Genomic DNA, 16,007 nt, shown 5'->3' with positions numbered 1-16,007 from the left:
TAAAGTGTATCCTGAGTCATCCTTTTGCCTTAGGCCCGTTTATTAGGCCTTATTGTCATTGCAGATCATAGTGTTCAGCTGCAGTTTGGAAGCTCCTCTGAATTTCTGACCGCTTGTGAGGGGAGAGCATGCAAAATACACATTTTCTAGTTGTAGTAAATCAAGGGGGGGGGTCAAATTTCAGGAGGTGGTAAATATGGCCCTCAGGACTTTCGACAGGCCACCCCAGCCACCTGCTTCAGCAGCTCTGCTTTGCATGCCCAAATGTTTTTGCCTGGGTGGAATGTGCCCTTTAGGGTTGCCATGTCTGGACACAGCTAGAATACTGCAGATGGCAGCAGTGTCCAGGTGGAAATTGCAAAATGTCTGGGAAAATCCAGATGCATGGCAACCCATGTCGGCAGTGTCGTTTTGGGCGATTGACCTTCGAAATAGCTCAAAAAGTAGCTTCATTTCTTTTTAGCAACTTTGGCCCATAAAAAAGCTCAACAACTTTTATGTCTGGATTTTCACTTTTTGAAATATGGCAACCCTAGTCTGATCTCTAAAAATGCCTCATGCATGTCTCTATGGAGGACAGAGAAACATGAATGATTGCACAAGCTAACCTATTATACAAAGGGAAAATATACAAGCTTCCTGCTGCCACATGCCAGTGGTGGGTGGTTCCAGAGACAAAAGTGGCTGGAGCTGTTAATGTAAATTTCCCCTTTTGTACAGTACACTAGTTTCTACCCACAACCCTCTCTTCTGTATAGGGAAGAGACCTGATCAGAGTTTGAGGACACATTCCAACCAGGCAAAAACGCTCAAGGAGAGTATGAAACAGGACAGGTGAGGAGAACAGATAGGTGCACTTGGCCTGGGGAACGAGGTAATGTTGCAACAGCTGCTGCTCTTTAATTATAGTTTTAATGTGTGTCATTAAAGTGAACTGGGTTGAGCTTCTTTTAAAATAGTATCTTAAATAAAATCACAAAACCTTTTAAAAATTCTCTTTTTAAATTTCTGTTCTGTTGTTGCTTTTTTTAATGCTGTCTTACTCTACCTTCAGCTATGAATTATTTTTGTTGCTGAAAACAAGCCTGGATTTTTTTTATTTTTATCTTTACTGAAGAGCAGTATAGAAATGTCTTAAACAGAAAATCAACAGATTTCCCCAAGGCTAAATGTCACCTTCTGTTTACTGGATTCTAGAAAATAAATAATGGTTAAAATATTAACAGTAAAAACAATGACACCATTGTGACGTCACGCAACATTAAATCAGTCGAGTGTGACATCACGGGGCCAGCGGACCGCCAGGTTCTCCTTTACGCTAATTACGCGTTCTCCCGCCCCCTGAAAGTCACGTGCCGGCAACTTCGCGCTCGAGACGCGCAAACATGGCGGTTCCTCGGGCGCCGTGGCCTCAACAAAGATGGCGGCGTTAGCCTCCCCACCCTCCCGTCTGTTTATTTCATTCACATTTCTCCCCCTACTCCCACATATCAGCGCCGCTCCTCCCCTCGCACCCCCTTTCGCCATTTCAAACAACCGCGGCTCTACTTCCGAACCTCAAACCAGTTTCCTCCAGGGGAGGGCCAGGAAGAAACATGGCGGCGCAGGACTCCGCTGAGTCTGGGCATGCGCTCGGATGGTCCTTTCCGGTTGCGCCACTTCCGCTTCCGTTTTGAGGAAGCGGGGATCTGGATTGGAAAATGGCAAAGCGGCGGCTGCCCTGCGGGGCGGAGGACGCGGCGGAGGGAGAGCGCGGTCAGTCTGCGCGCTGGGCTGGAGGGGCGGGGAGGGAAGGGGCAGGTGGGGGGCCGGTGCTGAGGGGGCAGGAGAGGCCTAGTGGGCGGCGGAGGCAGAAGCCGCTGCCCCTCCCCGCCCACCTTCCCCTCCGGAGCCCCGGCTGGGCTTCCCTGGGGCGCCTCTCCGCCTCCCCTGAGGAGCTCTGCCCGTCCCCACACAGGGAGGCTGAGGCGCGGCCGCTTCTCCTGCAGGAGGGAAGGGGGCTGGAGAAAGGGCGGTGGGGGCCGGCGGGGGAAGGGGGCTGGTCCTGAGGGTGGGACTCCCGTATAAGCTAAACAAGCTGTATCTTAGGGCTCCACTCTATTGGGGGCCCCCCAAAAAAATTGAAGGGAAAAAACAAGGATGTACATTTCCAAAATATAAGATAAAATACATAAAATAAAACCTACATACAGCAACAGTAGCAAATGGCTTTAGATACCTATTAGGTCCATAAATGACTATATAGCATATATTCGACACAAAAAACAGCGACAAAGGACAAAGTTGACAAAGGACAGCTGGACATATGAAGGGCCCCATTATCTTCAGTAGTTTCGGGCCTCATCAAACCTAAATCCAGCCCTGGCTGGGAACTAGCATGAAGCAAGCAGCAGTTTCGCTCGGGTGCCTCAGAAACAAAGTTTTCAGGCGCTTTGGGTCTCCAAGGAATGTGTCTGGGTCTCTAAGGAATGCGTCCGGAAAGGGAAGGGTGGGGAAGGTCCCTGGTTCCATCCCCAGTGGCATCTTGCAGGAAACTCACGGGAGAGCTGCTACTGCCAGTCAGGGTAGACAGTGCTGCTGAGCTCCTGGACCAAGGCATAAGGCAGCTTCCTAATAGAGTCTTTGAAATATCTGCTTGATGCAGAGTTAGCTCAGCTGGAGAGCATACGGTGGATTTTTAAAATGCACTTTCATAGGATGTGTTTCAGTAGGAGATACAGAATGATATAGAGGCACACCTTGGAGTTATGGCGGGTTCGGTTGCGGGCCACTGCAGTCAGTGTTGGAAACACCTGTGGGGTTCTGGCACATTTTGCGACAGGGAATCTCATTAGTACAAGGAATTTTTGAGCTGTGCCTAAGGTTTCAGATTAAAACTGCAGAGTGGAAGGAAAGGAGGACCTTTTTCTGCCTCCCCACTTGTAGCTACTCTCTGAAGACTGCAGAAGAGACCCTCTTAAGAATGTTAGGGGAGTGGGCAGGGGAAGGACAGGACCATGTGAAAAATGAACATAATATTTTAGCTGCAGTTCATTTTCAGCTTTGTATTCTTGTTATAAAAAAGCACACCTACACAGTTCGTCATTGCACCCATAACCTGGGTTTAAGGTGCCATTTAGCTCCTAGCTTTCGTATCTCAGTTTCTAACCCTGACTGCAATAAGTCATACACATTTTTTTGTTTCCCAGTGTATATAAAAGTTATATTTACACGTTAGTATAGTCTATTAAGCCAGACCCCTCTGGCTGCAGGGGCAGGAGGGGTAAAAACCTGACTCCAGCAGCTCTACTCCTGTGGCTAGAAAGGGGTGGGGGTGGCTTTCTTCCCCTGGAAGCTGCTAGGTCTCCAGGACGGGGGAGGGGGGGGTTTACTTCCCATGCTGACCCTGCCATGAACTCGCTGGTAGGTGGCAGAGGTTTAGGTTGGCAACCATTTCAGGCTCAGACACTCCCTACCCATCTAGGGTAAATTATTGAGCTACTGTAGATTGTTGTACAAGTTACAGTGGACGCTCGGGTTGTGAACATGATCCGTGCAAGAGGCACATTCGCAATCTACAGTGCCGCGATTTGGCGCTTCTGCGCAAAGTGCAATTTAGTGTTTCTGCGCATGCATGAACGCCAAAACCCGGAAGTAACCCTTTCTGGTACTTCTGGGTTTGGTGTGGTGCACAACCCCAAAATGCGCAACCTGAAGTGTCTGTAACCCGAGGTTTGACTTTATTGGGTGGTATTCAACCTTAGTCCTCAGAATCGCCTGAATGAAATCATAGAATCATAGAGTTGGAAGAGACCACAAGGGCCATCGAGTCCAACCCCCTGCCAAGCAGGAAACACCATCAGAGCAAATTGATATGCATATCTAACTTAAGGTCCATTAATTTCAGTAGGTCCATTTGGAGTTGGGCTAACATTGGATACAGCCTGCTGAGATAACATGTGAAAAACTCTGAATACATAAGAAGAGCCTATTGCATCAGGCCACTTGCCTATCTCGTTCAGCATCCTGTTCTCAAAGAGGCTGACTAGATGACTGTGGGAAACCTGCAGGCTGGACATAAGCACAATAGTAGTCTGCCCACCTGCAATTCCCATAAACTGGTATTCAAAGGCATACTGCCTCTGACAGTGGAGGTAGAACTCAGCTGCTGTGGCTACTAGCTGCTGATAGCCTTGAATTTATCTACTCCTTTTTTAAAGCCATCCAGCTTGGTCGCTATCACTGCCTCCTCTGTGAGAGAGCTCCATCGTTCTATCTGGTTGGCCACTGTGAGAACAGGATTCTCAGAGTTGGTGGGTGCCTCTGATGTTGCTATGGTTAACAGCTAGCCTATCTGGCCAAAGTCACGGGAAGCCAGGGGGACTGTTGCTCAGGAAGCAGCCCACCCCGACCTGGAAGTAAGTTGTCAGTTCTGGATTTAAAATGAGCCTTGAAGACCCATTTGTTTCAAAGTGCTTTTAGTTGATAACCTATGTACCTTGTGGTCTAGCTGGTTTTAAATTGCGTTATTAGTGGCTTCATTAATTTTGGGGATTACTTGGCTTTCCAGATGGGGAATGTTTTGAACCAGAGAGATTTCCAAGCAGTCTTCAAGGGCAGCCTTGCATGCAGTGCATTTCAGTAATCTAACCAATGAGTTCACACCTCTGTCTTTGCAGAGTGACAACAGGAGAGCTGTAGCTTGGATGTCTCTCTCGCCGAAGATGCTGCCGTGCAAGAAGAGAAGAGCCGTCACGGCAGATTCTGAGGAGGTGGTGGAGGAGGAGGATGTGCAGCCTGTTCCAATGGAGACCCCTGCCTCAGGTGGGATCAACCAGCTCTGTGGCCTGGTGCCGCAGGGGCAGGACAATGCTGCTTTGACTGAAGGGAGAGGTCCCTACAGCCTGCCTGCCAACACCCCTGCCTGTTCATCTCCCCCTGCTTTGCCCATGCCTCTGGCTTTTTTGGGAGACACTGGCGGTGAAGCAGCGAAGAGCATTGTGCTTCCATCTAGGGACGCCATGCAGAAAGGCTGGCCGGAATTGTCTGAGGCCTCTTTGAGGGGTGGGAATGTCCTGGCTAAGGCAGAGCTGGATCTCTGCCCAGAGCGAGCCAGAGAGCTCCAAGACGCAAAGACCTCTCCATCACTTGAGCTACTTGTGGATAAGGAGCAGAAGCCCAAGTCAGAAGGTAAGCTAGTGGTGTGTGCTGAAGGGGAGAAAAACATGATGGGAATAATGCTGCGAGGTAGGTTAGGCTGCTGGGACGTGGGTGGCGCTGTGGGTTAAACCACAGAGCCTAGGACTTGCCGATCAGAAGGTCGGCGGTTCGATTCCCCACGACGGGGTGAGCTCCCATTGCTCGGTCCCTGCTCCTGCCAACCTAGCAGTTCGAAAGCACATTGAAGTGCAAGTAGATAAATAGGTATCACTGCGGCGGGAAGGTAAACGGCGTTTCCGTGTGCTGCTCTGGTTGGCCAGAAGCAGCTTAGTCATGCTGGCCACATGACCTGGAAGCTGTACGCCGGCTCCCTCGGCCAATAAAGCGAGATGAGCACTGCAACCCCAGAGTCGGCCACCGCTGGACCTAATGGTCAGGGGTCCCTTTACCTTTAGGTTAGGCTGAGGTCACCCAGCAAGCTTCATGGCCAAGTGGGGATTTGAACCCTTGTCTCCCAGGCCCTGTTTGAAACTCTTTAATTGCTACACCATCAGTGGCTCAGTTAGGCATTAGTTCAGGCTTCCTCAAACATGGCCCTCCAGATGTTTTCGGCCTACAACTCCCATGATCCCTAGCTTAGCAGGATCAGTGGTCAGGGATAATGGGAATTGTAGTCTCAAAACATCTGGAGGGCCGAGTTTGAAGAAGCCTGTGATTAGTTTATGCCCCCAAAGGTTTGTTGAGGCTGAATTAAGCTTGCCCTGTTAGAAATACAATGCGATTTCACCTGTTGTTGATAGCTAGGATAAGGACTGCAAAATCTTAGAGAAGCAGGGGTTTCCCTGTTATGGATGATCGGTGGCTAAGAAAAGCATCTGAGCAAAATTAAATGTTATAAAAGTAGAAGTGGAAAGGAAGAGCCCGAGTCATTCATTGGTTTCTGGCAAAGTTGGTGACTTCGTTTTGTAACGGAACAAAAACACAGTTGATGAGACAGCGACAATGAATGTTCCTGGCACGATATAAACAGATGGTATTCATTTAAAACAGGATAGTTAATATAGTATGTGATCAGACCTTACATGGTTTGAAGATGCTTTGTAATTAAAGTTTTTTATGTGAATGCACATATGCACAAGCAGTAGGTTTTCATGGCATTGTAGATCTCTTGTTTCCAGCTGCTACCATTTCTCTGAAGCCAGAGCCTGAATGGGACGTCGGGTACCCTCCCCTGAAAGCCCCAAAGGCAGCACAGGGAGCTGAACTGCTCCAGGAAGTCAAGGAGGAAGCTGAGGAGACGGGGCTGTTCATCCCAGTAGGTGAGTATTGCATGTCCATAAAGTGGATAACAGAACAAAGGCATCTTCTTTGAAGTTCTGCCCTGTTTCAGGCACAGCAAGCAGATACTGAAGGCTGGGGGATCTGCAACCCCTGATGAATAGCAGGGATGGGTGAACCTCTTCCCCCACCCCCCACAAAATACTGCTGGACCCATCAACCCCAGTCAGCATGGCCAGTGGTCAGGGATGATGGGAGTCATAGCTGAGCATCAAATGGAAGGCCAGAGGTTCCCCAGCCCTGGCAGGCAGCTTTAGGCATCTGTTGCTCAACAGATGATTTGTACATTTCTAGGCAAGTGCTGCTATTAAGTCATTCTTTCATAGTGATCATTTGCAGAAGTGACTCAGAACTGGGCTGCTTGATCACACCAAAAGCCCACCTAGTCCAGCATCCTGTTGTCACAGTGGCCAACAAATTGCCCCAACAGGGAGCGTGCAGCAACCCCTCTTGTGCAGCAAATCCCACTTGTGTGGAATAGTTAGCATGGAGCTTTGCTCCTCTCGGATTATCAAACTACAGTGGTACCTTGGTTTACATACGCTTCAGGTTACAGACTCTGCTAACCCAGAAATAGTACCTCGGGTTAAGAACTTCGCTTCAGGATGAGAACAGAAATCGTGCTAAGGCGGCGTGGCGGCAGCGGGAGGCCCCATTAGCTAAAGTGGTGCTTCAGGTTAAGAACAGTTTCAGGTTAAGAACGGACCTCCGGAACGAATTAAGTACTTAACCTGAGGCACCACTGTACATTCCCTCCTCTATTTTTTGTCTTGGGTAAATCTGCAGGAACCATTATAAAAGCTAGTATTTTTAAGCACATGGAAGAACAAGCCATGTTGAGGAAGAATCAGCATGGTTTCTGCATTGAGAGGTCCTGCCTCACTACATTATAGCCTTTTATAATTTTTGTGTGTGTCTCAATAAACACATGGACAGGGGTGATCTGATAGACGCGATAGCTTGCATCCAATGCTAGTCATACTCAGACCCATTGAAATTAATGGGCATGACTAACTTACATCTGTTAATTCCAAAGGAGCTGAGGTTCTGACCTCCTCCAGTTCATCCTTGCAACCTCCTTGCAAGACAAGGTAGACTTCATTTGATTTATTATATTTTTATCCCGCTTACTTTCATGTGAATCCTGTGAAGTGGCTTGCAAAAAATAAACACCGTATTTTTCGCTCTATAAGACGCACCTAGTTTTTGGAGGAGGAAAACAAGAAAAAAAATATATTCTGAATCTCAGAAGCCAGAACAGCAAGAGGGATCGCTGCGCAGTGAAAGCAGCAATCCCTCTTGCTGTTCTGGCTTCTGGGATAGCTGCGCAACCTGTATTCACTTCATAAGATGCACACACATTTCCCCTTACTTTTTGGGAGGGAAAAAGCGACCCTTATAGAGCAAAAAATACAGTAAATAACAATAACATAATGGAACATAATAAAACATCACAAATACAGCATAAGTCATGTAGAATAATTAACAAATCACCAGCAAAACAATTTCAATCTGCAAAACACTTTTAAGATCGCCCGGTGAACTTCCTGGCTGAGCCTGGATTCAGAGACAGCTGCTTATTGACTGCTGTGGTTTGATACTCTGCCTGCTCTTTCCCCTGTTTTTCCTGTCCAGAAGAGCGAGAAGGAGGGAAGAGAAAGCGGAGGAAAGCGACTAAACGGAAGCGGGAAGGGAAATGCCAGGAGGAGGAGGAAGGGCCCTTGGCTTGCGACCTCAAGCTGGATGACACTCTCGACCGGACTTTGGAAGACGGGGCGAAGCAGCACAACCTGACAGCTGTCAACGTGCGAAACATCCTCCATGTGAGTGTGAAGGTGGCGGCGGCTGTGTGGATGGGGATGCAAACAAACACCTTGCGATGGCACCCCTGATCTTGCTGATCACAGCCTTGAAGATGAGGCAGGGCCTTGCACGAGGTGGTTTCCCTTTCTCCCTCGGAAATTGCCTATGGTCGCTGTGGCGTTTGCCCTCCTAGGTGACATCATGCTGGGTCATAAGGAAAGGGTTAAGTGAGTGTGAAGTGATTGGCAAGTGGGAACCCAAGGGGAGGAGTTAGAGTTAGAATTCTTAAGGGTCAGTCGGGTGTTAGAGAAGAGAGGGGGAGGATAAGTTTGTGGGTTGAGATAGTTTGAGAGAGTGAGAGAATCTGTTAAGAGGAGTCAGATAGACAGCTGGGATAATCAGTTAGAAGTTACAGTGGTACCTTGGGTTAAGTACTTAATTCGTTCCGGAGGTCTGTTCTTAACCTGAAACTGTTCTTAACCTGAAGCACCACTTTAGCTAATGGGGCCTCCTGCTGCCGCTGCGCCGCCGGAACCCGATTTCTGTTCTTATCCTGAAGCGAAGTTCTTAACCTGAAACACTATTTCTGGGTTAGCGGAGTCTGTAACCTGAAGCGTATGTAACCCGAGGTACCACTGTATTAGGAAGGTATAGGCCGGTAAAGAAACTAAGATTAAGAAATTGACAAGAAAAATTATCTGAAACCATAAACTTGTTAATGTTTATAAAATAAACTTGTTTATTTGGTTCAATGTTAACAACTGTCTGGACTCTGTGTGTACCCGAGAGAAACGGGTTGGTGGCAGCGGGGAAGCAATCACAGTGGTGGCACAGGGATCAATAGACCGTCAGACGTCCGGGGACCCTGTGTGATCGCCACAGTCGCCTCCAGCATTAGTGCCGGACCATGAGCTGCTTGGAGGGGCTTTGTGGACATTACCTCTGTGCCCACTGCATTGGGGACCCATTGTTTTATTGCCATGTTTGACTCAGCCCAGGTTATTCCGTCGATAAGGGTAAACTACGTCATGGGTGGAGCAAACCGGAAAAGCTTTTTTTTGTCTTTCCCACTCCAGGAAGTGATAACAAATGAGCATGTCGTCGCCATGATGAAAGCAGCCATCAGTGAGACGGAGGACATCCCCATGTTTGTAAGTTCCTCCCTCAGTAGGGAAGCCGGGGGTCTGCTTCTCCCCTGGCCAAGAAGGGAAGTGTGCACTAGAAGGAAAAAGCCTGGTCAAATTTTGTACAATTTCTAATGGAACAATGGAAAAGTTCTTTCTCTCTCTTCTTCCTCCCTTTAGGAGCCAAAGATGACTCGCTCCAAGCTGAAGGAGGTGGTGGAGAAAGGAGTGGTGAGTTCGTATTCGGAAGCACTGGCTGTGGAAGCAGAGCTTGTACATTGTGGCCCGTAGCCATTAATAGCTGCCCTTATCCTCCATAACTTTGCCAAGTTCTCTTTTAAAGCCTTCCTTGTTGGTGGCCATCTCTGCCTCCGCTGGGAGTGAGTTTTGTAGTTTAAGTACCGTATTTTTTACTCTACAAGATGCACCAGGCCATAAGACACACTTAGTTTTTGGAGGAGGAAAACAAGAAAAAAGATATTCTGAATCCCAGAAGCCAGAACAGCAAGAGGGATTGCTGCACAGCGAAAGCAGTGATCCCTCTTGCTGTTCTGGCTTCTGGGATAGCTGCGCAGCCTGCATTTGCTCCATAAGACGCACAAACATTTCCCCTTACTTTTTAGGAGGAAAAAAGTGAGTCTTATAGAGCGGAAAATACGGTATATGCAGTGTGAAGAAGCCCTTTATTTTATCTCTCCTAAATCTTCCAACATTCAGCTTCGTCAGAGTTCAAGTGTTATGAGAGAGGGTGAGAAACTTGCAGTTTATCCCATCCCTGTCTTCCACACATGATAGTTGGAAGAGAGCTGGGGGATTCTTGTCCCTTCGCCAGCAACTTTCCAGGCCGTCGGGAGTCTTCTCCTCCCCACCCCCATATTACTTTGCCACGAAGTCCCACTTCTGCACTTGAGTTGCGGGGGGTTTCTAGTTGTTGACCCCCTTAATCTCGACTGGCCCTAAGAGAGGCTTTTGATTATAGGGAGGATATTGTAGCTACGTATCTTAATATTCTTTCCCCTTGTTCCTCAAACCTTTATTCTAATGCATTTGATAAAAGTGGAGAGGAGTGCAAGTTAGATGAATAGATGAAATGGGAAGTGGGGCAATGAATAAATAAACTCATACACTTTCTTCCATTGGTGTTTTATGACAGAGGTGCTATTATGTGGTTTTGTTTCCTCAGGTTATTCCAACGTGGAATATTTCTCCAATCAAAAAGGCGAATGAAATCAAGGTACTCTGTGGGCGCTGCTAATTAAATAACTTGGTGGCATTTTGTTTTCATGCTTCAGTTTCGTGTTTTATTTTTTTAAAGACCTTACTTTGTTACTCACTGTTGGAAGCGGGGGGGGGGGGGGAGGGTTGGGACTTGGGGCTCTAGCCAGCTAAGTCCTGCTTAGAGTGCACACATTGAAATCAGTGGACTTAATCATACTGTTGATTGCAATGGATTTACTCTTAAGTAGGGCATAGCAGGACGCAGCCCTTGATGAACAGGTGGAATGGCCTCTAGGACCGTTTCTTTTATTTCTTAACTCCTCTCTCCTACAAGTCATGGAGGAGACAAGTTTGTTTTAAAAATCTGATTTAAAAAAGTTCTTGGGATTTTGCTGGAGCTTCCTGATTTCCAGGTTTGAGGCCATGTGTGCTCTGATGGCAGCATGGTTTTGAGCATAGCTAACTGTGAGGGAGAAACAGAGTCACAGCGCTATTGATGTGTTGTTGTAAGACTATTGTGTGAACACACCCAAAGGTATAAGGGTCCGCTTTCATCCTTCCTTATCACTAACCATGAGCCTGCTCTGTGCTCATCCTCCCTAGCTTTTCATTTTTGAAAATCTGCCAGCACCCCTAATTTGTTCCCTAAAACTTCCCTGTGTGGGTCTTGTTCCCCTCCCCTTTGTATAACTTCAGTCTCCCTTTTGCAGCCCCCTCAGTTTGTGGACATTCCCCTCGAGGAAGATGATTCCTCTGATGAAGAGTACCAGCCGGAGGAGGAAGAGGAGGATGAGACAGCAGAGGAGGTATGAATAATAATAATAATAATAATAATAATAATAATAATAATAATAATATCCCCCTCCCATCTGACTGGGTTGCCACAGCCACTCTGCGTGCCTTCCAATACACTATAAAAACACAACCATGTATAGATATATTTATATATGTGTGTATGTGTATAGTCCACAGTGTATGCACATTTAACTTATGTGCATTCAGTTTTATGCGTGTGGTGAAATAAAAATAAATTAAAAGGGAGCAGGTTTCCAGGAAAAATAACTGGCAGACCCACCCACCATTGACCCCATGCATTTTGACCACACTCAGTTTTGGCTTTTGGTGCGATTCCTAGAACGTAACCTCCACGTTAGTTGTGAACTTGCTGTATCTGTGTATTGGCAAATTGGACTGCAGTGCTGTTGGCTGTTACAGTCTGTTTACACTGCTAGGCTTTCAGCTGGTTGGCTGGGCCAGTGTTGCTCAGTGTTAAAGAGCCCTTCATGTCACTCATACACTTTTGTGGCCCTCCTAAAGCAAAAGCACTATGATAACACTTTAAACGGCTTGGCTTCCCACAAAGAATTTTGGGAGCTTCAGCCTGTGAAGGGTGCTGAGAGTCGTTAGGAGACTCCCTACAGACCTACAGTTCCCAGAGTGGTTTAACAATCAATCCCTCTTCCCAGGGAACTTTGGGCCCTAGGTATGACTGTACAAACCCGAATTGCAAGGGGACACTTGCATGATGGAATGCTCCAGCCCAACCCCACGCAATAGAACATTCCTGTAATCAGAATGCTGCTATGTCAGAGAGAAAACTAGACCCTTCTCCTGGTCATATGACATCAGAGGATCGGCGTGTGAATATTTGCTCAATTGTCAGTGACCCACAGGATTGGCTGCTTCTAGATCTCTCTCCCCCATTGGAAATAATTCTCTACCCCTGCCCTAGTTTTTTTGTTTTTTAAAAAATGTGCAGAGTGGGAGCCACCCCCAAGAAAGCACTGCTGCCAGTCCTTGTTAGCGATACTTGCAGAGACTGAGGAGTGGAGCTTTGTCTGATGACGCAAGCCGCCTTGGAGGGGAATAATACGGACCTCATTTGTCACCTTTGGTGTCTGTTCAGTCTTTGGTGTGATTTCCCAGTGCTAAAGGTGAACTGCAGAGAAGAGATTTGATCACTCCTTTCTCGTTTACTTTATGCTCCTCACTTTTGCGCAGAGCTTGATGGAGAGTGATGTGGAAAGCACATCGTCATCGCCACGGGGAGCCAAACGGTCTCGTTCAAGGCGGTCCTCCGATATGATAGAGACTGACGAGGAGGCAGCTATGCCAACGGAAGTAAGAAGGGCGCTATCTCTCTTTCTCCTAGGCTGCCATTGGGGCTAGTCCAGGGGTCAGCAACCCACGGCTCTGGAGCCACATGTGGCTCTTTTACACCTTTGCTGCGGCTCCGGGGCGGATACTAGTGAGGGGAGGAGGCGCATTGTGCGCCCCGACACCCCCCACTGTGGCGGGCGCTGTACTGGCTGTGACGTCGCATGGGGGCGGTGCGTGCGTTAGTCACGCACCGTCCCGACGTCACCTTCCCACCCACCCGCCCGCTACATTGTAAGGGGCATGTATGGTGGTCACTGCATTGAAAGGGGGCATGTACGTTGGTCACTGTTATGAAGGGGAGTGAAGAACACACACACACACAAAGATAACTTGTTAATTTAACGTTTATTTCTATGAGGAGGAGTAATTCTGAGGGGTCAAACAAAGAAATAATAAAAAAAAGGTGACAAAAAAGTTAGTTTTATAATGATGAGTTTTGCGGCTCCCAGTTTTTTTTTCTTCGGAAACGGGTCCAAGTGGCTCTTTTTGTCTTAAAGGTTGCAGACCCCTGAGGTAGTCAATTATCTGCAAGCATCGCATCTGTTGGAAGCCAGGACTTTAGCTACCTTATTTATGTTATAAAAATATTTAGGTCTTGCTGTTCATTGGTTTACAGCAGTCATATGTCATAACTGTAGTCCATGTGCTGATAAACTCTGAGGCTGGATCACTGCAATGTGCTGCTCGTGGGACTGCCCTTGGGCTTGGTTCAGAAGCTCCAGCAGGTGCAAAATGCAGTGGCCAGATTGCCAGCTACACGTGGCACCATTGTTAAAGCATCTGCACTGGCTGCCCATCTACTACTGAGCCAGGTGCAAGGTCCTTGTATAATAATACTAATAACGCTAATAACACTAATAATAATTTATTAGTTATACCCCGCCCATTTGGCTGGGTTTCCCCAGCCACTCTGGGCAGCTTCCAATAGAATATTAAAATACAATAGTCTATTAAACATTAAAAGCTTCCCTAAACAGGGCTGCCTTCAGATGTCTTCTAAAAGTCTGGTAGTTGTTTTTCCTCTTGACATCTGGTGGGAGGGCGTTCCACAGGGCGGGCGCCACTACCGAGAAGGCCCTCTGCCTGGTTCCCTGTAACTTGGCCTCTCGCGGTGAGGGAACCGCCAGAAGGCCCTTGGCGCTGGACCTCAGTGTCCGGGTAGAGCGATGGGGGTGGAGACGCTCCTTCAGGTATACTGGACCGAGGCCGTTTAGGGCTTTAAAGGTCAGCACCAACACTTTGAATTGTGCTCGGAAACTTACTCATTTACATCTTAGCAGTGCTATTTTTCTAGAAAAAGAGGTGCCGGAGCTCTTCCTGAACACCTCCCTTGTTCCCTTATGATGACAATGGCGCCCTCACTTTCCAGCTGAAAAAAGCCTTGGGTCTAGGGTGCCTGAGGGACCCCTGGTACCCTTGTATATCCCATCTCGACTGCTGAAGTCATCTGAGCGATGGTGAGGCTCATTTGACAATGACAAGTGCCACCAGCCCAGTGTTGCAGCCAGGCTGTTTCCTCCTACGTTCTTAGGGCTTTGTTTTGTCTGTCCTTAATGCCCCACCAGAGGGGAGGGATGGCATGAAAGCTGTAGAAATCGAATGGGATTAAACATGGCCCTCTTCCTTTGCTCTCTCTAACCAGGTGGAGAAAGCCTCCGCTGCCCCACTTCAGCGGCACATCAGTGCTGAAGTCGTCCCGATGGGCCCCCCGCCGCCCCCCAAACCCAAGCAGAGCAAGGACAGCACCTTCATGGAGAAGCTCCACGCGGTGGATGAGGAGCTGGCCTCCAGCCCAGTCTGTATGGACGCCTTCCAGGTAATCTCAGGGGCTCTCTGGTTCCTTCAAAGAGTTCACTTCCTTTCTGCAACACCTTGCTTGCTTTGGTTCTTGTGGGGAGAGTAAGAGTAAGAGCGAGTTGATCTAGTCAAAGTCCATCCCACCCCATCCATTTGCGTTTCTTATACAGTGGTGCCTCGCAAGACGAAATTAATTCATTCCGCGAGTTTTTTCGTTGTGCGAGTTTTTTCGTCTTGGGAAGCACCACTGCATTTAAATACTGACAACGGTGGGGAGGGGCGGGGAGAAGCAGGACAGCTGCCGCAGCCGGTACCTCAGGCTCACCCGCGCCTTGTGGCCACCGTGCGACACGGCTGCTGGAGGGCGGCGGGGCTCAGGAGCGCGACTCCGGCTGCTGGTGGCAATGGCTCTCTGAGGGGAGCGCGCAAGGGGGGTGGGCAGCGGCACGAGGCACTAACTGTCAGCCGGAAGGTGGGAGGGAGCCGGAGGAGTGGGGAAGCGAGCGTGCGTGTGTACAGTGGCCGTTGCCATGACACGAGAGGCAGGGCCGTTTCGTCTAGCGAAGCAAGCCCTTAGGAAAATCCATCTTGCGAAGCACCTCAGAAAACGAAAAACCCTTTCGTCTAGCGAGTTTTTCGTCTTCCGAGGCATTCGTCTTGCGGGGTACCACTGTATTCACGCGTTTGGGGTCTCTGTGGACTGGATTGGAACACCAGGGTAAGTTTCAGGCTAGGAATGCACCAGAGTTCAGATGCCCTGGTCAGCTGTGAAGCTCAACTGGGTGGTGATGTCTCTTGGCTTAGCCTACCTCGCAGGGGCATTGTGAAGATGGAATAGGGTAGAGCCTCCGATTCTGAGAATCAGAAGTTTTCCCCAATTTATTTTTTCATTATCTTTTTTAATCTACCATATTGACCCGAATATAAGCCACACCCGCAAATAAGCAGCACCTTTAAAATTCAAGGGAGGAAAAGAAAAAAAGGCAATACAGAAGTACCTCAGGTTAAGAACTTAATTCATTCCAGAGGTCCATTCTTAACCTGAAACTGTTCTTAACCTGAAGCACCACTTTAGCTAATGGCCGTGCCGCCGGAGCACGATATCTGTTCTCAACCTGAAGCAAAGTTCTTAACCTGAAGCACTATTTCTGGGTTAGTGGAGTCTGTAACCTGAAGCATATGTAACCTGAAGCGTATGTAACCCGAGGTACCACTGTACCTGAATATAAGACACTCCCTTAAAATTTCGCAGACGCTCACACCCGTAAATGGCAAATGTAGAAGAAAATCCTACAGCGATATCATAAAAGCCAATTTTTGTAAGATTGCAAATTTAAGCCTCACTTTTCACTTTTCAGTCGGAATTTGGAAAAAAAAGGTGTGGCTTATATTCGGGCCAATATGGTATTTTCTTTTAATTTTTATGTT

At 48.0% G+C, this 16,007-nt stretch overlaps 1 protein-coding gene across 1 annotated transcript in view; it reads left to right on the top strand.

Moving 5' to 3' along the window:
- Positions 1-1,219: 1,219 nt before the first annotated feature.
- The window catches only part of GON4L (gon-4 like), a 43,680-nt gene continuing 28,892 nt past the window's right edge, over positions 1,220-16,007 (top strand). Inside the window, exons 1-10 of the mRNA XM_083418461.1 lie at positions 1,220-1,755; positions 4,659-5,169; positions 6,318-6,458; positions 8,113-8,300; positions 9,357-9,431; positions 9,585-9,635; positions 10,588-10,638; positions 11,333-11,428; positions 12,624-12,743; positions 14,425-14,598. Coding sequence (XP_083274587.1) covers positions 1,627-1,755; positions 4,659-5,169; positions 6,318-6,458; positions 8,113-8,300; positions 9,357-9,431; positions 9,585-9,635; positions 10,588-10,638; positions 11,333-11,428; positions 12,624-12,743; positions 14,425-14,598 — 1,536 coding nt within the window. The 5' untranslated portion in view covers positions 1,220-1,626. The remainder of the gene's footprint in view (positions 1,756-4,658; positions 5,170-6,317; positions 6,459-8,112; positions 8,301-9,356; positions 9,432-9,584; positions 9,636-10,587; positions 10,639-11,332; positions 11,429-12,623; positions 12,744-14,424; positions 14,599-16,007) is intronic.

This window comes from Podarcis tiliguerta, assembly GCF_965153285.1.
Source record: "Podarcis tiliguerta genome assembly, chromosome: 16".
Classification (NCBI taxonomy): Eukaryota; Metazoa; Chordata; class Lepidosauria; order Squamata; family Lacertidae; genus Podarcis; species Podarcis tiliguerta.
The sequence above is the reverse complement of the archived record's forward strand: the minus strand, read 5'-3'. Positions and strand labels throughout refer to the sequence as shown.